A 24,919-nucleotide genomic window follows, 5' to 3' on the forward strand; every position below is an offset into this window, starting at 1 on the left:
GGGCTGCCATGACAGGCGCCCAGGGAGCAGAGTGTGGGGACGGTGCTGTGATCAAGGGGACCTCAGTGGCACCTGAACCTTCTGGTTACGAGTCCGCTTCCTTACCCGCTAGACCACCATTTATATTTAAAGCATTTATCAAATGCCCTTATCCAGAGCGACTTACAATGAGTAGTCACAGGGACAGTCCCCCTTGGAGCAACTTAGGGTTAAGTGTCAGGCTCAGGGACACAATGGTAGTAAGTGGGGTTTGAACCTGGATCTTCTGGTTCATAGGTGAGTGTGTTACCCCACTAGGCTTCTACCACCACTTCCCCATCCTTGCATCTTATCTTATTGGTTGAACATATAAGTATTAAACACAAGGCAACCTTTTTTTACGTTTGATTTTGAATCCTGTCTCATGCAATAAGAAAAGTAAAAAAAATGTTTTGGTCCAACCTCATGACATTTATCTAATGTTTCTTCTATTTTTATCATTTTCTATGATATAACTTTGGGGCAGTGGTGGCCTAGCGTGGCCTAGTGGTGGCTCGTAATCACAAGTTTGCTGGTTCGAATCCACTGAGGTGCCACTGAGCAAAAGCACCACTGCTCCCCGGGCACCTGTCATGGCTGCCCACTGCTCACCAAGGGTGATGGTTGAATACACATTTTGTTGGATGCACCGTGCTGTGCTGCGGTGTTTCACGATGACAATCACTTTCACTAGTGTGTCTTTGAAACAAGCTTAGATTTGCGAACTACGATTAAGTTTTTTTCACCTAATTTTACACGCCTAACGAGTTTTGTTTGAATGATTAATTCCGCGTCTGCTTGTGACGTGATGAGCTCGGAAGACGTTCACTGTAATTCTGTGTAAGCCTTTCGGCGTGCACACGCTGGAGTAGAGGAGGGATAAGACGCGGGATCCCCGCGGCACGCCGGGATGAAGAGGATGGTGGAGGTGACGACGAGGGCGGATGAAGGCGCCCTTTGACCCGCAGCGGTCAGTAAGAAGCTCAGCGCGTCTGGCCTCGCGTCACGTGATCGGTGTTGCCAAGTCCGTCCGTTCAAAGCGGCTCTGGGTTTTTTGCTTCATAAAGGCGATATTTTTTTTTTTTTTTTTAAGTGACGTTAATTTAAGTGTGTTGGATTTAAAATGTCCCGTGCCACTTTCCGAGTGTCATGTGACAGATTTCCAGGTTTATTCGAATTTGGCGTAACTGTCGACGTCTGGCAACACACAGGAATCCTGCCCCCGCGAGTCACGTGTGCGCTAATTCGGAAGTGCGGGGCTGCTGCGCTGCGGACGCTGGATGAGCGCCGATCCGGGGTCAGGGCCAGCCGGGTGTCCGGGTCTCCGCCTGATCCTCCTCCGTCCCGCCCGCCCGCCGCTCTGGGGGGAAACTCCGGCAAAGGGAGCCGCGCGGCACGGCGCGGCGGTAACATGTTCTCGCGGGTCAAGTCCGCCGTGGTCAGCTTCGTGGGAGGCGTCATGTCCGGACCCCACTCCGCGGACCACGCCAACGCCGCCGACCAGCCGCTCAGGTTCCCCTACAGGAGGCCCGAGTTCCTCGGACTGTCCGCCGACGAGGTGGAGTGTTCCGCGGACCACATGGCGCGACCCATCCTCATCCTGAAGGAGACCAGGAGGCTCCCGTGGGTGACGGGCTACGCGGAGTGAGTAGTGCGGTGCGGCGCGCCCCTCCACCGCGTCGATAATCTCTACACACACTCAAATCACGGCTCTTTACACAAGAGCTGTAATCTCAGTCCTTCATTATCAAATATGGTGCATTCTGCATACATTACCCACAATCCCTAACACCCCTACTGATCAATACAATCCAACTTTATTTATGAAGAACAGTCAATAAGTTAGGACAGCAAATAAAAAGAACTAATCACACACCACACGTACTCTCCACCAAACCCAGTTCTTTACATATACACTAAGCAATGTATATCGCACAATACGTATATAGTACCCACAACCACCTCCACAAACCACGCACTACACCAACAACTAGTTACAATACGACTAAACTAACCATGCTCTACACCTACACTACTTACAATACGACTACACTAACCACACGCTACACCAACAACTACTTACAATACGACTCCACTAATCACGCGCTACACCTACACTACTTACAATACGACTCCACTAATCACGCTCTACACCTACACTACTTACAATACGACTCCACTAATCACGCTCTACACCTACACTACATACAAGACAACTCCACTAATCACGCTCTACACCTACACCTACACTACTTACAATACGACTCCACTAATCACGCTCTACACCTACACTACTTACAATACGACTCCACTAATCACGCTCTACACCTACACTACTTACAATACTACTCCACTAATCACGCTCTACACCTACACTACTTACAATACGACTACACTAACCACACGCTACACCAACAACTACTTACAATACTACTCCACTAATCACGCTTTACACCTACACTACTTACAATACGACTCCACTAATCACGCTCTACACCTACACTACTTACAATACGACTCCACTAATCACGCTCTACACCTACACTACTTACAATACGACTCCACTAATCACGCTCTACACCTACACTACTTACAATACGACTCCACTAATCACGCTCTACACCTACACTACTTACAATACGACTCCACTAATCACGCTCTACACCTACACTACTTACAATACGACTCCACTAATCACGCTCTACACCTACACTACTTACAATACGACTCCACTAATCACGCTCTACACCTACACTACTTTCAATACGACTCCACTAATCACGCTCTACACCTACACTACTTACAATACGACTCCACTAATCACGCTCTACACCTACACCTACACTACTTACAATACTACTCCACTAATCACGCTCTACACCTACACTACTTACAATACTACTCCACTAATCACGCTCTACACCTACACTACTTACAATACTACTCCACTAATCACGCTCTACACCTACACTACTTACAATACTACTCCACTAATCACGCTCTACACCTACACTACTTACAATACTACTCCACTAATCACGCTTTACACCTACACTACTTACAATACGACTCCACTAATCACGCTCTACACCTACACTACTTACAATACGACTACACTAACCACGCTATACACCAACAACTACTTACAATACTACTCCACTAATCACACTCTACACCTACACTACTTACAATACGACTCCACTAATCACGCTCTACACCTACACTACTTACAATACTACTCCACTAATCACGCTCTACACCTACACTACTTACAATACTACTCCACTAATCACGCTCTACACCTACACTACTTACAATACGACTCCACTAATCACGCTCTACACCTACACTACATACAAGACAACTCCACTAATCACGCTCTACACCTACACCTACACTACTTACAGTACGACTCCACTAATCACGCTCTACACCTACACTACTTACAATACGACTACACTAACCACGCTCTACACCTACACTACTTACAATACGACTCCACTAATCACACTCTACACCTACACTACTTACAATACGACTACACTAACCACGCTCTACACCAACAACTACTTACTATACTACTCCACTAATCACGCTCTATACCTACACTACTTACAATACGACTACACTAACCACATGCTACACCAACAACTACTTACAATACTAATCACGCTCTACACCTACACTACTTTAACCACGCTCTACACCAACAACTACTTACTATACTACTCCACTAATCACGCTCTACACCTACACTACTTACAATACGACTCCACTAATCACGCTCTACACCTACACTACTTACAATACGACTCCACTAACCACGCTCTACACCTACACTACTTACAATATGACTACACTAACCACGCTCTACACCTACACTACTTACAGTACGACTCCAAGACACGCTACTATTTAAAACATTGACTCTTTTTAGAAGTGTGATTGAAGTGGACTAAAAGCCGGTAGCGTCGCTGTTGTGCAGCCATTTGCGCTTCTGCTGCAGGGTGTGTCTCTCTTCTCAGGGTGATCAATGCGGGGAAGAGCGCTGTGAACGAGGACCAGGCCTGCTGCGAGGTCCTGGTGGTGCAGAGGAGGTCTGGGAGCTGCTCCACGCCCAGTAGAACCCCGACGGCCAAGAGGAGGTCATCCCTCCCCAACGGAGAGGGCCTGAGCCTCAGGGAGAACCTGGTGAGTCGGAACGCCACCCACAGTCTCCTCCTTAGTTTGCAGTCAACATTTCGCCCTATGCATCATGGGAATCAATGCCCAGATGACCTCAGTGGGACCTCAGTGGCACCCGCTAGGCGACCACTGCTCTGTCGGGCTTGCTGATTTATTTATTCGACAGGATCTCTCGTCTTGAAATTCTGGTGTCCTGGGGCTACTTTGGCTCATGTTTAATGTTTGATGGACCCTCAGGACTCTGAAGGGTTAGTCTTCCACTACTGGGCGCTGTTTGATGGACACGCCGGTTCAGGGGCGGCAGTTATGGCCTCCCGGTTGCTGCAACATCACGTCGTGGAGCAGCTGCAGGACGTGTTGGAGGTTCTGTGCAACCTGGCGGTGCTTCCTCCAACCTGCCTGGGGGAGGAGGGTCTCCACGAAACGCTCGTCCCCCACCGCTCCCTGTCCCGGGCGTCCTCCCTCAGGGGTGCAGCCGGCGCCCCCGGGTCGCCGTGTGCCCCGCCTCCCCGATTCTTCAGCGAAAAGAAGATCCAGCACGAGAGCCTGGTGATCGGGGCGCTGGAGAACGCCTTCAAAGAGATGGTGAGGAACGCTTAGACCTTTTGTACACGGTGATGATCATCTGACGTGAGAAGAATTTGACAATAAGGGCCGTCGTTCTGTGCGTGTGTGTAATAGGACACCCAGATCGAGAGGGAGAAGGCCGTTTTTAACATCTCAGGAGGCTGCACGGCACTGGCGATCTGCTACCTCCTCGGAAAGCTCTACGTGGCCAATGCAGGGGACAGCAGGTAAAATTCACCCAGAGGCATCAGCAGGCGCAGATGAACATGGAGAGATACAGAATATGAAGGTTCGCCGTAGGACCACAATGACGAACGATGTTTCGTCTCTCCAGGGCCATCATCATCAGGAGTGGAGAGGTCATCCCAATGTCCACAGAGTTCACGCCTGAGTCAGAGCGTCAGCGGCTTCAGTTCCTGGTAGGAATTTGTTCTTTGGATTCCGAGTGTGTGTGTGTTGTGGATTTTTTAAAAATTATTTTTATTTCTGATCCTCCAGGGCTACATGCAGCCCCACCTGCTGGGCGGCGAGTTCACGCACCTGGAGTTCCCGCGCCGCGTGCAGCGGAAGGAGGTGGGGAAGAGGATGCTGTACCGCGACTTCACCATGACCGGCTGGTGAGACTCATCCTGGTCCAGAACCAGCTTCCCTAAATACCGCTGGGACGAGGACGGGATCAGGTTAAAACCCGCTGCTTTCCGCTGTTCCCGAACAGGGCCTATAAAACCATTCAGGATGAGGACTTGAGGTTCCCCTTAATATACGGAGAGGGTAAAAAGGTAAGAACCGGGAGAGCTTCAAGTGACTTGTGGTCAGTTAGAAGAATGTGGGTCAACCTGTGCTGTATTGGCCACCTTGTCAAATCTACAGTCCTGGCCAAAAGTTTGCTGCGTCCGTGTTTATTATGGTAATTTTTTATTTACTCCAGAATGCGATCAGAGAAGAGCGATCAGATGAATTGCAAAGTCCCTCTTTGCCATGAAAATGAACTTCATGAACTGCGTTTCAGCCCTGCCACAAAAGCAACTGCAGAGATCATTTCAGTGATCCTCTTGGGAACGCAAGTGAGAGGGATTGATGTGTGGTGCTGCCAATCATGTGTGGGGCCCCACTCACAATTTTGCCCAAGAACACAGCCATGAATAAAGAACGGTACCAAAACATTCTCCAACAGAAACTTCTCCCAACCGTCCAAGAACAGTTTGGTGAAGAACGGTGCCTTTTCCGGCATGATGGAGCACCGTGCCATAATGCCATAGTGAGAACTAAGCGGCTCGGGGAACAAAACGTTGAAATTTTGGGTCCGTGGCCAAGAAACTCCCTGGACATTTAAACCAATTGAGAGCTTGTGGTCAATCCTCAATAGGCGATTGGACAAACAAAGCTCTGATTATGAAGGAATATGGGTCGCCATCATTTTTTAAAATAGTCATTAAAAACCTGCCAGTTGAGCATGGAGCTCTTTCATGGGCGCATAGCCCATTCCCAAAAATCTGGGAATGCCCAAGTCCCCTTCAGAAGAGGGATTTCTGTATAAAGTAATTATTTATGTATTTATTTACTAGGTCTGATACAGAAATTGACAGGTGTCAGTCAGTCTGGATTTATAAAAATGCTCTTGTTTTTCTGGCCTCAGGCGCGGGTGTTGGCCACGATTGGTGTAACAAGAGGCCTCGGGGACCATGACCTGAAAGTGCACGACTCTGACATCTACATAAAGCCCTTCCTGTCCTGCTGTCCTGAGGTCAGCTGGATGATGCTGGACTCCTTCACGTCACCGTCCTGTGAAGCTGTGATCACTGCTTTTTTTTTTTTTTTGTCCTCCCCCAGGTGAAGGTGTACAACCTGACGCAGTATGAGCATGGGGCAGATGACGTGTTGGTCATGGGGACTGATGGCCTCTGGGATGTCCTATCCAATGAGGAGGTGGCTGATGCAGTCACGTCTTTCCTGGCCAACTGTGATCCAGATGACTTACACAGGCGAGTGTCCTGACCTTTTTGGATGAGGGACGGGGGGTTGCAACGATAATTTCAGTGGTGGCCTAGCGGGTAAGGAAACAGACCCGTAATCAGAAGGTTGCCAGTTCGAATCCCCATCCTCCAAGGCGCCACTGAGGCCCCACACACAGCTCACCAAGGGTGAAGTTTAAATTAAGAGGACACGTTTCACCGTGACACCATGTGCTGTTCTGCAGTGTCTCACAATGACAATCACAATGTTCGACACACATTCGTTTTTTTTCCACTTCATTATAAAAAAAATGAAGTGGACGGGTAACCCGTCACTGTGTGTGTGTATATATTCGATGGCGGGTTACAGTTACGGATATATATATATATATGGTGGCGTAACCCGCCACCATATATATATATATCCGTAACCCGCCATTAGCATCCTGAAATATAAATAATGCACAAACGGGAAATGCAGAAGTGACATCATCTGTGTGGCTGACTGGGAAAAAGAGAAATACGGCATAATAATAATAACACGAATAAACGAGAGGAAATTACGTCTCGTCTTGTTTTCATCAATGAAATTGAAGAGACATTTTGTCTAGTTTTATTTTACAAACCACATTTAGTCTTGTTTTTGTCCATCAAAAATATTTCATGATATATTTGTTAAAGTTATCGTCACACGACCAGCATTTATGGCTCATCGTGTTTAGTGACGTCATAAAGGTTTGTCGTTGAAAGAAGGAACATCATGGTTCAGGGGGTTGATGAAGTAGGGACCCTCTTGAGATGTTTGTGGGGGCGGAGCCTCGTAGCGCGGCTGAGTGATTGGTCTGTCTGATGGCAACGCTGCGCTGCAGGTACACAATGGCGGCCCAGGACCTGGTGATGCGGGCACGAGGGATTCTGAGGGACCGCGGCTGGAGGATTACCAACGAGCGCCTGGGCTCTGGGGACGACATCTCCGTCTTCATCGTCCCACTGATGTACGGTAACCGGCAGCCCTAACGAGCGGCCACAGGACCGTGCGGTCCACTACCGTCCGCTGGACAGTCCTCGCCATCGTCCCCTACAGTCTTAGCACTTTAATAGGATCGTCCTTTAGCTGCAGGAGTTGCAACCACATCAGCAGTTCTGGTTCTTTTCGTGTTTGTGTAAATTTAGGACCTGACCCCCCCATGTACAAAACCGGAGCCAGAAACTGTCCAACTGTAGACATAAGCTGTTTTTTTATTTATTTATAACGATAAAACTTTTTTATTATTTATTTATTTGACTTGAAATCACGTTGTATTCTGTTGATTCCATTTATTGATTCACTCAGGTCTTCTCTAAATTAACTTCATTCATTGTATTTTTATTTCTCTCCTTTCTCGCCACCATTATAGAATTTCCTCGCCGTCTGTCTGATCGTGTACGAGAATACAGTTGAGCCGTGTTTATAGTAATGCAAGTACGATGTTAAGTGGTTCATGTCGGTTTTTATGTATTTGACCCCCCAGTCGCCGTTTATGCTCCAGAATCAGAGCCACTCCACTTTGTGCCATCGCGCGTATGCTGCTCCATACGAACTCTGACCTCTCCTCTGCATATTTCATCACCCTCATGAAATATGAATAGTCTTTGAAATGGTAGTGATGGCGTTGCCGTGATTATCTCGTTGAGTAGGACTGGGGGAGGGGAGCATGTGTTCGGTGTTATTGAGATATTTGAAGTTACTACATGAAAGAACATGCGATTTTCCGGTTAGAGGAGGACTTGTCAAGTCTCCATAGGTTCATTTAAATGGACAGTATGTTTCTTTTTTTGGTCACGTCGATGTATAAAAGTGGTCCGAAACCCGGTTTGCATGAGGATGTTGCAGCATGTAAATGTCTTTTACTGAGCAGCTCAGGTATTTGCAGCAAGACTCAAGTTCACGTCTTCCATGGTTCACACCTTCTCAGCCAGAGCTGGTTTCAGGCACGCGTAGCAGAAGGCACTTTAAACCCCGTCGGGGTCATCACTGGTCCAGCGTTAAGTCGAAGTGTGCAACAGATCTTCACTGAAAAGCGATTGTTGTAGACAAGAGAAAAAAAAAAAAAAAGTATTTTACAGTACAGCTAGATTATCTACGGTTGGTGGGTGGTGGTTTGAATTTTGGCAGCTAATCTGTGAACCAGTGAAGTGGTCGGATGCGACATTTGAGCACTTTATACTGGACCGAGTTTTCATTTTCTTCCGTTTCTCATGCGTTTTAAAGAGACCAAAGTTGCTCCAAGTCCTTCGAGTCCCTGAGTAATAATCTGCGCTGTGACATCATCCGCTCCAGACTCCTCCTTCACTCACGCTGTGTCAGAGGTGCATGTGGGAGGCGTTCTCCTGACTCTCCAGTGTGAATGTTAATGTACATTTTGTAAACAGGTTCTGAAGTCTTGAAAGATATTTTTTATCATCGTTATTTTATGTGCTTTTAATTTAGAAACCGTGCAGGAAATCTGTATCTACAGTATTGCTTTTCCAAAAATAATAATAAAGTTTACCCATTTGTTAATATATTTAGTGTTTTCAATATTTTGTGTGTTGCTCATTTGTCCAATTTTTTTTTTATCTTTATTTTATATATAAAATAATATTCTCCTCTGGTCAAAAAGAACCAAAAAAAAGAATAATCTGGCTTTACACAACTTTATTGAATTCTGTATATAAATACACTGCCACGCCCTACATGCACATTTCAAATGTAAACCCAAGTGCAGCCAAACTCAGAAACCCCAGTTTCTCATGCAAGGATGTCAATCAATAAACTTTTACAAAAAGTCTAAATGATAGAGAATCCTCCAAAAAAATAAATAAATACGGAACTACAGGAAAAGCTGAATTCCATACGTCTTACATTTATTCTGTCTTCGCAAGGTTTTAAATAAGTCGTTTTAAATGCGTAGGTATAAATAAATAAATGTATCAAATGTGCACTCACAGAGTGAACTCTTGATGTATGTACAGTATTTATATAGCTGATATAATCACTGCTAGGACACGCCCCCCCCCCCCCTCCCCTTTGGAAAAGACCACACCCCTGATCAGTCACCCGGGTGAAGTTCATGGTAAAGGCAACGATCAAACTAAGAAGAAAAGGCAACGCGCAAACCCGACCCGTCAACTTTACATTCTGTCTGCGTTTCAACAGGTGAAAGTGTGTGTGTGTGTGTGTGTGGGGACACGGGACATGCAGACAAACAGTGTGATGGGAAAAGAAAAAGGCAACAGTCATATTTAAGGCTGAGGTGATTGAAACCGGCAGACGTCGAACGCTTCGCCACGTCTCATAATCCCACCTCCTTCGGGATCAGGTGACCACAGGGTCCTCGTGAAAGGGGCGGGGCCACACCGACCTCCAACAGCGTCTGTAAACATTCAGAATAAAGCAGATTTTTGCTAAAAACGACTTCCCGTGCCGAGTGCAGTGTCTCGGTGTCGCCCCCATTTGGACGCTTGGCGCACCCCACACCGCGACACGTTCACAGATTTCAGTCTTCTGTACAGACAGGACCTGTAAGGCATCTAGAAACATCTTTAAATAAATTACAAAATAAAAACTCCAGCAGCATGAACGTAAGGTGGCACGCTGCAGTACGCGTGGCGCCGGTAACGTGTCGAAATGCGGTGATTGTGCCACGAAGCGGCTTCAGTTCGAGTCCATTCCGCGTATTTACAAGGCCGAAAGAAGAGATAAAACCATATGCGGAAGAAGTGTCACACACTCGTCACTCGTGCGATTTAAAAACCTCGAGCAGGAAGACCCAAATCTTGGCGTGGCGGTCTCCTCGGACCCGGAAGGAGGATTTCAGGCGACTTGTGTTATTTCACGTGTGTAAAGATTACGGAAACGTTAGTCGAGCGCCCCGATTGGTTAATGTTCAGATATTCCAGTGTGTTGTATCTTGCTCTGGCCCCGCCCCCGACAGGGCGTGGCCAGCGTGCCCGCCTCTGATATGGCTTTGGACGTCCCCTCGGCTTGTCTCGGGCTGCTCAGTTGGTGCTCATGGTCGTGTCGTGGTTGGGTTCTGTGTCCTCATCCTCATTGTCATTCAGGTCTTCCTCATCCTCGTCCTCCTCTTCACTCTGGGCCGTCCCTGCCTCGACCGTCGAGGTCTCCTGGTCCTCGCGGTCCAGGACGAAGTAGCCGGTTCCCTTAACGGTGTCCTGCCGCTGGTAGAACAGGACGTACGCAGCTTTGGACTGAGGGACACGAGACACAAAAAAAAACCGTTGTTCACTTCAAGTTTGTTTCTGTATCGGTGCCCACTGCACAATTAACCGATTAATCACAACCAGTCGTTGTTCCGACCCCAATTCCGACCGGGAAAGCATCTCTTACCACAATCTGATCTTCGCTGGCTGGAGAGACGCTGCTGTCGTCGTAGTAGAACCATTTCCCATCATCCTTGTTCTTAGAATAGGCCGTATCTGAACACACCGAGACAGGTAACGGAACCACTTGTGACAAAACACACACACACACACACACATCACCAGCGTATGGTACTTACAGTGACCTCCTCCCATTCCTCCATAGTGGTTGGACACGGCAATGAGGTCATAGAGGCAGGGGCCTGCGTTGGGGTTGATGAGGAACTCGGACATGTCCAGGTCCCTGCGGACGGAACAGCGGCACGTGACCAAGGGGACCGGACAAACCAGCCAGGCACCGGGGCGCTTGAGCTGACCTGAGCGGGAAGTCCACCAGAGAGTCCAGCTTGTCCCTCATGTAGCGGCTGTACGAAAAGCGCTTCAGGTGGACCACCAACACCGGTGGCAGGGACCACAGGTCCAGCTTCTTGGTGGCCTGCTGGTGCTGTTTGCAGCTGGGACAGTACCTGTAACGCACGAAGGCATTTTCTGCGTGTTTGGACACTGTCCATCTTTATTGCTGAGCATGCTTGAGTTCTGGACACCAAGACTGGTTCAGTTTTCCGGGCTCACCAAGGGTCGTCGGCTCCCAGCTTCTCTTTGGTGGTGAAGAGTTCTATGCAGTCCCTCAACTTGAAGACGGCCTTCTTCTGCGGCTTGTACTCCATGCTCTCATGCTTGTCGCAGTCCTTCAGGAAAGACAGGTACGCGAGATGCCAGTCAGACACGTTGCAACTAGTGATGTTTTCGTCAAGTAAATTTATGACGATGTTGTCACTTCTGCAATTCCTGATCGTGCATTATGTTTATTTCAGAATACTTGTGGTGGCTTATAGATATATGGTGGCGGGATATAGATATATGGTGGCGGGTTATAGACATATGGTGGCGGGATATAGACATATGGTGGCGGGATATAGACATGGTGGCGGGATATAGATAAATGGTGGCGGGTTATAGACAAATGGTGGCGGGTTATAGACAAATGGTGGCGGGTTATAGACATATGGTGGCGGGATATAGATATATGGTGGCGGGATATAGATATATGGTGGCGGGATATAGATATATGGTGGCGGGATATCAGATATCTGGGAGAAAAAGACGAAGTGACGTTTGGACACTTTTTAACAATGAAGTGGAAAAGAAAACAGAATATGTGTCAAAAAATATGGAAAAGAAATGCGGCCACTGGAATGGATGAGTATTCTTGAGTCTATAAGGTAACAATAATATAATAATTAAAAGATTATCATTTAATTATGATATGGGTTTGAATAAATGAAAATGTTGTTTTGTCTGTTCTACTCAGTACTTGTACTATATTGACTGGGTTAAATAAATTTTACTACAAAAAGCAAATGAGACTAAAATTGTCATTGACTAAAACTAGACTAAAATATTCATGGATAATTCTGACTAAAATACTTTTAGTCAACTGAAACTGGACTGACTAATAGACTAAAATGACAGCTCAAGCAAAGAGTCAACTAAAACTAAAATTAATACAGAAATAAAAACAACTGAAACAACTACAAGGTTGTAAATCAACCGAACCTGCTGCCACCGTAACCTCACCTCAGTAACGCTCTCATCAAAGTACCTCTTCTTGATCTCCGGCTCCCAGTCCAAAGACAGGTAGGATCGATCTATTGATGGGAAAATGTAGAAAAATGCGTGGTTAGAGTCATGCACACTAACATTTGCCAATAAGGAGGGGGGCGTGGCACGGGCGGCGCTGACCGCTGAGCCGCAGGTGTCCCTCGTCGAAGCGAATCTGCTGGGTCTCCTCCTTGATGAAGCTCAGGTCCGTCTTGCCCATGTTGTTGAACTGGAAGGTGAAGAGTCGCTTCTTGTGCCCGGCCAGCTGGTGGCTTTTTGTCGAGTTCTCCACACCGTTCTCCAGCTCATTGTCCCCACCCACCGAGTCCTCTGATTGGCTGTTGTCATTCTCTGATGGAAGCTCCTGGTCTTGACTGGATTCATCGTCCTGCTCGTCGGTCTCCATCTCACCTACAGCAACGTTCCAACAGTTCAATAGTAAGATGTATATATTCCACCAAGACAACCATAAATATGAAAACCAATATCGACATCAACCAGTTTCTTCCTGAAATGCCTGATATGGTTTCACATTTTACTGTGACGTGTGTGTGTGTAACAGGGCCATGTACAGTATATGGAATTATATTTAAAACAGATGTTGGCATTTTGAGATTATACTTTTTTGTTTACATTTCTCTCTTTTTCCATTTTATTTAATTCTGTGGCAGAACTGCATCAGAATCCTCAGGCAGCATAAAATTGGGCGGAGCGACTGAAAGTCCAGCAGAAAAACCAGCAGAAATGAAAAGACTCATGAGAGAAAATGAAAAAGAGCAAGATGTCCATCGTCTTTGTTTTTGTTCGATATTAGGAAAGTTTTCTTTCAAAATGTTGACACAAATCTGTTTCCATATATGCTCTGCTGGACATGGCACATGTGACAATCACTTCACTTTATGAGATGAATAATGTATGTTAGTCCGAAAGGCTGGTAGGGTGTGTATGGCTGTGTGGATATGTGTATGTTATTATTGTTTTGTAGTAGTAGTGTGTGTGTCATTATGGCTGTGAAGTAATAGAAGTAGTATGTGTTATTATTGCTGTTTAGTAGTAGTGTGTGTTATTATAGTTGAGTAGTAGTAGTGTGTGTTATTTTGTTATTATGTGTGTTGCTGTATAGTAGTATGTGTTATTATAGTTGTGTAGTAGTAGTGTGTGATTTTGTTATGATGTGTGTTGCTTTATAGTAGTAGTATGTGTTATTATAGTTGTGTAGTAGTAGTGTGTGTGATTTTGTTATGATGTGTGTTGCTGTATGGTAGTAGTAGTAGTAGTAGTAGTGTTATTATAGTTGTGTAGAAGTAGTGTGTTCTTTTGTTATGATTTGTGTTGCTGTATAGTAGTAGTAGTAGTATGTGTTATTATAGTTGTGTTGTAGTAGTAGTGTGTTATTTTGTTATGATGTGTGTTGCTGTATAGTAGTAGTAGTATGTGTTATTATAGTTGTGTTGTAGTAGTACTAGTAGTAGTAGTGTGTTATTATAGTTGTGTAGTAATAGTGTGTGTTATTATAGTTGTGTAGTAGTAGTGTGTGTGATTTTGTTATGATGTGTGTTGCTGTATAGTAGTAGTAGTGTGTTATTATAGTTGTGTAGTAGTGTGTGTTATTTTGTTATGATGTGTGTTGCTGTATAGTAGTAGTAGTAGTGTGTTATTATAGTTGTGTTGTAGTAGTAGTAGTAGTAGTAGTGTGTTACTGTGTGTAAATCGCTCCCTCACTCGGTGAGCCCTCCTCCAGAACCCCGTTGGTTGTGTTGCCGTTGACGCTGTGCTGCTTTGAAGTGTGCGATTCTGAGTCCTCCTCCTCCTCCAAGGCGGAGCGAACATAACGGCTGCAAACACACACACACACACACACACACACACACACACGGCGCGTCAGTGAAGCGAGACGCGCGTCCAGATGCAGCCGCGGCGAGGCGCTGCATTGGTACCTGAGGCGGTGGAGCAGCATGTTGTAGAACTTGTCCTCGCTCAGCGTCCGTGGCACGGTGACGAGGAACGGCTGTCCGAACAGCGGCGTGCTGCTGTGGTTGTACCCCGACTGCTTGTACTTCTCCCGCAGGTGGACCGGAATGACCACGTGGTCGGAGTTCTCCTGCCGGTTCACCGCCACCTCGAAGCTGCGGCAGACAGAGCGGGACGAGTTCCCACTGACCTGCTGAGGGGACTCCGGTGGACCAAACAGAAGACGGGAGGGGAACTCACACATAGATGTCGTCGCGCTCCATGATGCTGCTCAAGTTCTCGTTGGTGGCGAAGATCCGGTGGAAGCGGTGGTTGTAGATGTCCGTTACGATCATCTGCATGGAGAAAGCGGCGCGTGTTACGAAGTCACCGAGCTCAGGAGACAGCGGACGTCACAGGGGACGTCACAGGGGACACAGCTGCGCCTCACCCTCTCAGCAGGCACATCAGACAAGGCAGACAGTGAAGTGCAGAGGTCCGAGATGTAGCCCACTTTAGGCACAGTCAGCTTATACTGGACAAAAACGGAGAGAAGACAGGAGCTTTCATCACCACCCTCATTAAAACGTGTACTCTCTCACACACACACACACACACACACACACACCAAAATATCTTCAAACATTTTTGATGTAATGAAGTAACGTGACGATAGATCATGGAATATCGTTGGCGAATAAAAACGAGACTAAATGTGGTTTACAAAATAAAAACTTAAAATCCCGCTTCAACTTTGTAAATGAAAACATGACGAGACGTCATTTTCTCTCGTTCAATCACGTCGTTAATATCACGGTTACAGAATTTCCCGTCCGGTCGCACAGAAAACGTCACTTCCACAATTCCGATCGGTGCACTAGACGGAGCGCCTTTCCACAACAGAATGTGTGGAGAAATGCGGCCGCTCGAGTGGATGTCAAGTATTCTTGGGTCTATATGGTAATAATAATATAATAACTAGAAGCCAAAATTCCAGGGGAAATTTTGATGGGCCTGTCCGGGCGTTTTTCGTAGGAGCGCGGGCATGCTAACATCAAAAATGCTAACAGGGCTTGGCCAAGGTGCTTCACATGAAATTTGGTGTTGTTTGGAGCATGTTTAAAAATTAGCATGTTAACATGCTAATGCTAGCATGCTAACATCAAAAACGCTAACAGGGTGTGGCCAAGATGCGTCACTGTAAATTTGGTCACGTTTGGAGCATGTTAAAAAATTAGCATGTTAGCATGCTAATGCTAGCATGCTAACATCAGAAACGCTAACAGGGCGTGTCCAAGATGCGTGACGTGAAATTTGGTGATGTTTGGAGCATGTTTAACAATTAGCATGTTAGCATGCTAATGCTAACATCAAAAATGGTAACAGGGCGTGGCCAAGATGCGTCACTGTAAATTTGGTGACGTTTGGAGCATGTTTAAAAATTAGCGTGTTAGCATGCTAATGCTAGCATGCTAACATCAAGAACGCTAACAGGGCGTGTCCAAGATGCGTCACGTTAAATTTTGTGATGTTTGGAGCATGTTTAACAATTAGCATGTTAGCATGCTAATGCTAACATCAAAACCGCTAACAGGGTGTGGCCGAGATGAGTCATGTTAGATTTGGTGATGTTTGGACAATGTCCCTAATAAAGCAGCCAAAGGACCAGGGGGTCTTAATAATGTGGATGATTGTCATCCTAATGAAGCTGCTGGTTTAATCTGCCATTGAATTACAGTGCTGTCGCTGCTGCTGTATCAGTACCCCTTGTAGGACCCCCTTTGCTGGCAATGACACAGTAGCAGTACCACTTAAAAGGGGCCCCATTTTACCAATGCTACCAATGCTAAAATTAGCATTCAATGCGTTCTAATGGGAAAATGACCCTGTTTGAGCGTTAATAGCTCGGCCACGCCCACTCCGATCGCTTATAAAAGTAATAGCACACCTCACACAATATAGTACTAATTTTTGATATATAGCACGCCGGTGTGCGTGGTTCGGTACGACCCGCATTAATTGCCGAAGAGCGAGGCTGAAATAATAATAATAAACTAGAAGCCAAAATTCCAGGGGAAATTTTGATGGGCCTGTCCGGGCGTTTTTCGTAGGAGCGCGGGCATGCTAACATCAAAAATGCTAACAGGGCTTGGCCAAGGTGCTTGACATGAAATTTGGTGTTGTTTGGAGCATGTTTAAAAATTAGCATGTTAACATGCTAATGCTAGCATGCTAACATCGAAAACGCTAACCGGGTGTGGCCAAGATGCGTCACTGTAAATTTGGTCACGTTTGGAGCATGTTTAAAAAATTAGCATGTTAGCATGCTAATGCTAGCATGCTAACATCAGAAACGCTAACAGGGCGTGTCCAAGATGCGTGACGTTAAATTTGGTGATGTTTGGAGCATGTTTAACAATTAGCATGTTAGCATGCTAATGCTAACATCAAAAATGTTAACAGGGCGTGGCCGAGATGCGTCACTGTAAATTTGGTGACGTTTGGAGCATGTTTAAAAAATTAGCATGTTAGCATGCTAATGCTAGCATGCTAACATCAGAAACGCTAACAGGGCGTGTCCAAGATGCGTGACGTTAAATTTGGTGATGTTTGGAGCATGTTTAACAATTAGCATGTTAGCATGCTAACGCTAACATAAAAAATGGTAACAGGGCGTGGCCGAGATGAGTCACTGTAAATTTGGTGACGTTTGGAGCATGTTTAAAAATTAGCATGTTAGCATGCTAATGCTAACATCAAAAACGGTAACAGGGCGTGGCCAAGATGCGTCACTGTAAATTTGGTGACGTTTGGAGCATGTTTAAAAATTAGCATGTTAGCATGCTAATGCTAACATCAAAACCGCTAACAGGGTGTGGCCGAGATGAGTCATGTTAGATTTGGTGATGTTTGGACAATGTCCCTAATAAAGCAGCCAAAGGACCAGGGGGTCTTAATAATGTGGATGATTGTCATCCTAATGAAGCTGCTGGTTTAATCTGCCATTGAATTACAGTGCTGTCGCTGCTGCTGTATCAGTACCCCTTGTAGGACCCCCTTTGCTGGCAATGACACAGTAGCAGTACCACTTAAAAGGGGCCCCATTTTACCAATGCTACCAGTGCTAAAACTAGCATTCAATACATTTCAATGGGAAATGACCCTGTTTGATCGTTAATAGCTCGGCCACGCCCAGTCCGATCGCTTATAAAAGTAATAGCACACCTCACACAATAAAGAACTAATTTTTGATATGTAGCACGCCGGTGTGCGTGCTTCGGTACGACCCGCATTAAGTGCCGAAAAAAGGCTGAAATAATAATAATAAATAAATTTTTGTTTTTCCCATTGACACTTTTTTGTTTTTTCAAATTTGTGCATAATCCGTAAATCAGACAGAGACAAACCATACGTCAAAAATTAGATCTTGATGAGATCTACGAGACACCATTAAAAACTTTTTTCTATGTCAAACCATCTGGACACAAAGTCGAAAAAAGTCCAATTTTGGACTAGGATAAGATACGCGTTCCGAAAACGCTTTTTGGCGAATTGCGCGCGGACCGTAAATCCGGCCGAGCCGAGCCATACGTCAAACCGTGCGGAAGGAAAAGCCGCACGACCTGATATGAGACTTGTGTGTGTGCTGTGAAGCGTTTGTTCGCAAATCTTAAGAAACCAAATTTTTTCACACTTTTAATGTTTTGATCACAATTTGTGGCCCTCCTGTAGTCCCCAAACAAGCAATCAATACGTCATTTTGTGCGGAGAGGTCAGGCCTTCGGCCTGACCTCTCCGTTTTTTTTGTGCGTCTGACGGCCTTAGCGTGGCAGCCACAAATGCGAGACATGGCATTTTTGCCCTTCTTCCCTATGTCCCATGTTTTCCTGACCACTGTTGCTGGTAGCAACACATCCAATATGTCAGATTGTGTGTCTCGGCGAGGCCTTCGGCCTCGCCTCGACTCCCGTGTCTCTAGCTTTTACGGCTGGTCACAGGGAGCCAAAAACCTGTTCCCAGAACGATAGTAAACGGTACTTTTTACACTTTGAACCCGATTTGTGGGCGGGCCGTACGACCTACCAAAATAAACAATACGTCATATTGTGCGGAGTGGTCAGGCCTTCGGCCTGACCACTCCGTTGTTTCTGTACGTTTCACGGTTTTTGCGTGGCAGCCTTGAACGTAAGACGTGTCCTTTTTTGCTGGTCCAGCACAATAGTAAGTGGTCTGTCATGCTGACAGGCCCAAACTAGAAGCCAAAATTCCAGGGGAAATTTTGATGGGCCTGTCCGGGCGTTTTTCGTAGGAGCGCGGGCATGGTAACATCAAAAATGCTAACAGGGCTTGGCCAAGGTGCTTCACATGAAATTTGGTGACGTTTGGAGCATGTTTAAAAATTAGCATGTTAGCATGCTAATGCTAGCATGCTAACATCAGAAACGCTAACAGGGCGTGTCCAAGATGCGTGACGTTAAATTTGGTGATGTTTGGAGCATGTTTAACAATTAGCATGTTAGCATGCTAACGCTAACATCAAAAACGGTAACAGGGCGTGGCCGAGATGCGTCACTGTAAATTTGGTGACATTTGGAGCATGTTTAAAAATTAGCATGTTAGCATGCTAATGCTAGCATGCTAACATCAGAAACGCTAACAGGGCGTGTCCAAGATGCGTGACGTTAAATTTGGTGATGTTTGGAGCATGTTTAACAATTAGCATGTTAGCATGCTAACGCTAACATCAAAAACGGTAACAGGGCGTGGCCAAGTTGCGTCACTGTAAATTTGGTGACGTTTGGAGCATGTTTAAAAATTAGCATGTTAGCATGCTAATGCTAACATCAAAACCGCTAACAGGGTGTGGCCGAGATGAGTCATGTTAGATTTGGTGATGTTTGGACAATGTCCCTAATAAAGCAGCCAAAGGACCAGGGGGTCTTAATAATGTGGATGATTGTCATCCTAATGAAGCTGCTGGTTTAATCTGCCATTGAATTACAGTGCTGTCGCTGCTGCTGTATCAGTACCCCTTGTAGGACCCCCTTTGCTGGCAATGACACAGTAGCAGTACCACTTAAAAGGGGCCCCATTTTACCAATGCTACCAGTGCTAAAACTAGCATTCAATACATTTCAATGGGAAATGACCGTGTTTGATCGTTAATAGCTCGGCCACGCCCACTCCGATCGCTTATAAAAGTAATAGCACACCTCACACAATAAAGAACTAATTTTTGATATGTAGCACGCCGGTGTGCGTGCTTCGGTACGACCCGCATTAAGTGCCGAAAAAAGGCTGAAATAATAATAATAATAACTAGAAGCCAAAATTCCAGGGGAAATTTTGATGGGCCTGTCCGGGCGTTTTTCGTAGGAGCGCGGGCATGCTAACATCAAAAATGCTAACAGGGCTTGGCCAAGGTGCTTCACATGAAATTTGGTGACGTTTGGAGCATGTTTAAAAATTAGCATGTTAGCATGCTAATGCTAGCATGCTAACATCAGAAACGCTAACAGGGCGTGTCCAAGATGCGTGACGTTAAATTTGGTGATGTTTGGAGCATGTTTAACAATTAGCATGTTAGCATGCTAACGCTAACATCAAAAACGGTAACAGGGCGTGGCCGAGATGCGTCACTGTAAATTTGGTGACGTTTGGAGCATGTTTAAAAATTAGCATGTTAGCATGCTAATGCTAGCATGCTAACATCAGAAACGCTAACAGGGCGTGTCCAAGATGCGTGACGTTAAATTTGGTGATGTTTGGAGCATGTTTAACAATTAGCATGTTAGCATGCTAATGCTAACATCAAAAACGGTAACAGGGCGTGGCCGAGATGCGTCACTGTAAATTTGGTGACGTTTGGAGCATGTTTAAAAATTAGCATGTTAGCATGCTAATGCTAACATCAAAACCGCTAACAGGGTGTGGCCGAGATGAGTCATGTTAGATTTGGTGATGTTTGGACAATGTCCCTAATAAAGCAGCCAAAGGACCAGGGGGTCTTAATAATGTGGATGATTGTCATCCTAATGAAGCTGCTGGTTTAATCTGCCATTGAATCACAGTGCTGGCGCTGCTGCTGTATCAGTACCCCTTGTAGGACCCCCCTTTGCTGGCAATGACACAGTAGCAGTACCACTTAAAAGGGGCCCCATTTTACCAATGCTACCAATGCTAAAATTAGCATTCAATGCATTCTAATGCGAAAATGACCCTGTTTGAACGTTAATAGCTCGGCCACGCCCAGTCCGATCGCTTATAAAAGTAATAGCACACCTCACACAATATAGTACTAATTTTTGATATATAGCACGCCGGTGTGCGTGCTTCGGTACGACCCGCATTAAGTGCCGAAAAAGTCTGAAATAATAATAATAATAATAAAAAAAATAAAGTTTTTTTTTTTTCCATTGACACTTTTTTGTTTTTTCAAATTTGTCAATGATCCGTAAATCAGACATAGATAAACCATACGTCAAAACATCAGTCTTGATGAGATCTACGAGACACCATTAAAAACTTTTTTTCTATGTCAAACCATCTGGACACAAAGTCCAAAAAAGTCCAATTTTGGACTAGGATAATAAACGCGTTCCGAAAACGCTTTTTGGCGAATTGCGCGCGGACCGTAAATCCGGCCGAGCCGAGCCATACGTCAAACCGTGCGTAACGACAAGCCGCACGATTTGATATGAGACTTGTGTGTGTGCTGTGAAGCGTTTGTTCGCAAATCTTAAGAAACCAAATTTTTTCACACTTTTAATGTTTTGATCACAATTTGTGGCCCTCCTGTAGTCCCCAAACAAGCAATCAATATGTCATTTTGTGCGGAGAGGTCAGGCCTTCGGCCTGACCTCTCCGTTTTTTTTGTGCGTCTCACGGCCTTAGCGTGGCAGCCACAAATGCGAGACATGGCATTTTTGCCCTTCTTCCCTATTTCCCATGTTTTCCTGACCACTGTTGCTGGTAGCAACACATCCAATATGTCAGATTGTGTGTCTCGGCGAGGCCTTCGGCCTCGCCTCGACTCCCGTGTCTCTAGCTTTTACGGCTGGTCACAGGGAGCCAAAAACGTGTTCCCAGCACGATAGTAAACGGTACTTTTTACACTTTGAACCCGATTTGTGGGCGGGCCGTACGACCTACCAAAATAAACAATACGTCATATTGTGCGGAGTGGTCAGGCCTTCGGCCTGACCACTCCGTTGTTTCTGTACGTTTCACGGTTTTTTGCGTGGCAGCCTTGAACGTAAGACGTGTCCTTTTTTGCTGGTCCAGCACAATAGTAAGTGGTCTGTCATGCTGACAGGCCCAAACTAGAAGCCAAAATTCCAGGGGAAATTTTGATGGGCCTGTCCGGGCGTTTTTCGTAGGAGCGCGGGCATGCTAACATCAAAAATGCTAACAGGGCTTGGCCAAGGTGCTTGACATGAAATTTGGTGTTGTTTGGAGCATGTTTAAAAATTAGCATGTTAACATGCTAATGCTAGCATGCTAACATCGAAAACGCTAACCGGGTGTGGCCAAGATGCGTCACTGTAAATTTGGTCACGTTTGGAGCATGTTTAAAAAATTAGCATGTTAGCATGCTAATGCTAGCATGCTAACATCAGAAACGCTAACAGGGCGTGTCCAAGATGCGTGACGTTAAATTTGGTGATGTTTGGAGCATGTTTAACAATTAGCATGTTAGCATGCTAATGCTAACATCAAAAATGTTAACAGGGCGTGGCCGAGATGCGTCACTGTAAATTTGGTGACGTTTGGAGCATGTTTAAAAAATTAGCATGTTAGCATGCTAATGCTAGCATGCTAACATCAGAAACGCTAACAGGGCGTGTCCAAGATGCGTGACGTTAAATTTGGTGATGTTTGGAGCATGTTTAACAATTAGCATGTTAGCATGCTAACGCTAACATAAAAAATGGTAACAGGGCGTGGCCGAGATGAGTCACTGTAAATTTGGTGACGTTTGGAGCATGTTTAAAAATTAGCATGTTAGCATGCTAATGCTAACATCAAAAACGGTAACAGGGCGTGGCCAAGATGCGTCACTGTAAATTTGGTGACGTTTGGAGCATGTTTAAAAATTAGCATGCTAACATGCTAATGCTAACATCAAAACCGCTAACAGGGTGTGGCCGAGATGAGTCATGTTAGATTTGGTGATGTTTGGACAATGTCCCTAATAAAGCAGCCAAAGGACCAGGGGGTCTTAATAATGTGGATGATTGTCATCCTAATGAAGCTGCTGGTTTAATCTGCCATTGAATTACAGTGCTGTCGCTGCTGCTGTATCAGTACCCCTTGTAGGACCCCCTTTGCTGGCAATGACACAGTAGCAGTACCACTTAAAAGGGGCCCCATTTTACCAATGCTACCAGTGCTAAAACTAGCATTCAATACATTTCAATGGGAAATGACCCTGTTTGATCGTTAATAGCTCGGCCACGCCCAGTCCGATCGCTTATAAAAGTAATAGCACACCTCACACAATAAAGAACTAATTTTTGATATGTAGCACGCCGGTGTGCGTGCTTCGGTACGACCCGCATTAAGTGCCGAAAAAAGGCTGAAATAATAATAATAAATAAATTTTTGTTTTTCCCATTGACACTTTTTTGTTTTTTCAAATTTGTGCATAATCCGTAAATCAGACAGAGACAAACCATACGTCAAAAATTAGATCTTGATGAGATCTACGAGACACCATTAAAAACTTTTTTCTATGTCAAACCATCTGGACACAAAGTCGAAAAAAGTCCAATTTTGGACTAGGATAAGATACGCGTTCCGAAAACGCTTTTTGGCGAATTGCGCGCGGACCGTAAATCCGGCCGAGCCGAGCCATACGTCAAACCGTGCGGAAGGAAAAGCCGCACGACCTGATATGAGACTTGTGTGTGTGCTGTGAAGCGTTTGTTCGCAAATCTTAAGAAACCAAATTTTTTCACACTTTTAATGTTTTGATCACAATTTGTGGCCCTCCTGTAGTCCCCAAACAAGCAATCAATACGTCATTTTGTGCGGAGAGGTCAGGCCTTCGGCCTGACCTCTCCGTTTTTTTTGTGCGTCTGACGGCCTTAGCGTGGCAGCCACAAATGCGAGACATGGCATTTTTGCCCTTCTTCCCTATGTCCCATGTTTTCCTGACCACTGTTGCTGGTAGCAACACATCCAATATGTCAGATTGTGTGTCTCGGCGAGGCCTTCGGCCTCGCCTCGACTCCCGTGTCTCTAGCTTTTACGGCTGGTCGCAGGGAGCCAAAAACCTGTTCCCAGAACGATAGTAAACGGTACTTTTTACACTTTGAACCCGATTTGTGGGCGGGCCGTACGACCTACCAAAATAAACAATACGTCATATTGTGCGGAGTGGTCAGGCCTTCGGCCTGACCACTCCGTTGTTTCTGTACGTTTCACGGTTTTTGCGTGGCAGCCTTGAACGTAAGACGTGTCCTTTTTTGCTGGTCCAGCACAATAGTAAGTGGTCTGTCATGCTGACAGGCCCAAACTAGAAGCCAAAATTCCAGGGGAAATTTTGATGGGCCTGTCCGGGCGTTTTTCGTAGGAGCGCGGGCATGGTAACATCAAAAATGCTAACAGGGCTTGGCCAAGGTGCTTCACATGAAATTTGGTGACGTTTGGAGCATGTTTAAAAATTAGCATGTTAGCATGCTAATGCTAGCATGCTAACATCAGAAACGCTAACAGGGCGTGTCCAAGATGCGTGACGTTAAATTTGGTGATGTTTGGAGCATGTTTAACAATTAGCATGTTAGCATGCTAACGCTAACATCAAAAACGGTAACAGGGCGTGGCCGAGATGCGTCACTGTAAATTTGGTGACATTTGGAGCATGTTTAAAAATTAGCATGTTAGCATGCTAATGCTAGCATGCTAACATCAGAAACGCTAACAGGGCGTGTCCAAGATGCGTGACGTTAAATTTGGTGATGTTTGGAGCATGTTTAACAATTAGCATGTTAGCATGCTAACGCTAACATCAAAAACGGTAAGAGGGCGTGGCCAAGTTGCGTCACTGTAAATTTGGTGACGTTTGGAGCATGTTTAAAAATTAGCATGTTAGCATGCTAATGCTAACATCAAAACCGCTAACAGGGTGTGGCCGAGATGAGTCATGTTAGATTTGGTGATGTTTGGACAATGTCCCTAATAAAGCAGCCAAAGGACCAGGGGGTCTTAATAATGTGGATGATTGTCATCCTAATGAAGCT

At 45.5% G+C, this 24,919-nt stretch overlaps 2 protein-coding genes across 7 annotated transcripts in view; one reads left to right on the forward strand and one right to left on the reverse strand.

Annotated features, from left to right (window-relative positions):
• Positions 1-1,239: 1,239 nt before the first annotated feature.
• Positions 1,240-9,266, forward strand: LOC114764308 (protein phosphatase 1H-like). Its single transcript, XM_028953837.1, has 10 exons — positions 1,240-1,662; positions 4,044-4,209; positions 4,441-4,788; positions 4,885-4,997; positions 5,105-5,189; positions 5,269-5,387; positions 5,486-5,549; positions 6,407-6,514; positions 6,601-6,752; positions 7,592-9,266. Exons 1-10 carry the CDS (start codon positions 1,430-1,432, stop codon positions 7,737-7,739), a joined length of 1,536 nt encoding a protein of 511 aa, XP_028809670.1. The 5' UTR covers positions 1,240-1,429; the 3' UTR covers positions 7,740-9,266.
• A 105-nt stretch (positions 9,267-9,371) lies between these two features.
• usp15 (ubiquitin specific peptidase 15) overlaps positions 9,372-24,919 on the reverse strand; it is a 31,397-nt gene continuing 15,849 nt past the window's right edge. For all 6 annotated transcript variants that reach the window (XM_028953834.1, XM_028953832.1, XM_028953833.1 and 3 more), the window contains 11 exons: positions 15,127-15,210; positions 14,937-15,031; positions 14,663-14,851; positions 14,448-14,560; positions 12,867-13,136; positions 12,702-12,772; positions 11,697-11,812; positions 11,441-11,590; positions 11,264-11,367; positions 11,092-11,180; positions 9,372-10,952 (listed from right to left, as the gene is read on the reverse strand). In XM_028953834.1, coding sequence (XP_028809667.1) covers positions 10,743-10,952; positions 11,092-11,180; positions 11,264-11,367; positions 11,441-11,590; positions 11,697-11,812; positions 12,702-12,772; positions 12,867-13,136; positions 14,448-14,560; positions 14,663-14,851; positions 14,937-15,031; positions 15,127-15,210 — 1,491 coding nt within the window. In that variant the 3' untranslated portion in view covers positions 9,372-10,742. The remainder of the gene's footprint in view (positions 10,953-11,091; positions 11,181-11,263; positions 11,368-11,440; positions 11,591-11,696; positions 11,813-12,701; positions 12,773-12,866; positions 13,137-14,447; positions 14,561-14,662; positions 14,852-14,936; positions 15,032-15,126; positions 15,211-24,919) is intronic.

This window comes from Denticeps clupeoides, chromosome 15 (assembly GCF_900700375.1).
Source record: "Denticeps clupeoides chromosome 15, fDenClu1.1, whole genome shotgun sequence".
NCBI lineage: Eukaryota > Metazoa > Chordata > Actinopteri > Clupeiformes > Denticipitidae > Denticeps > Denticeps clupeoides.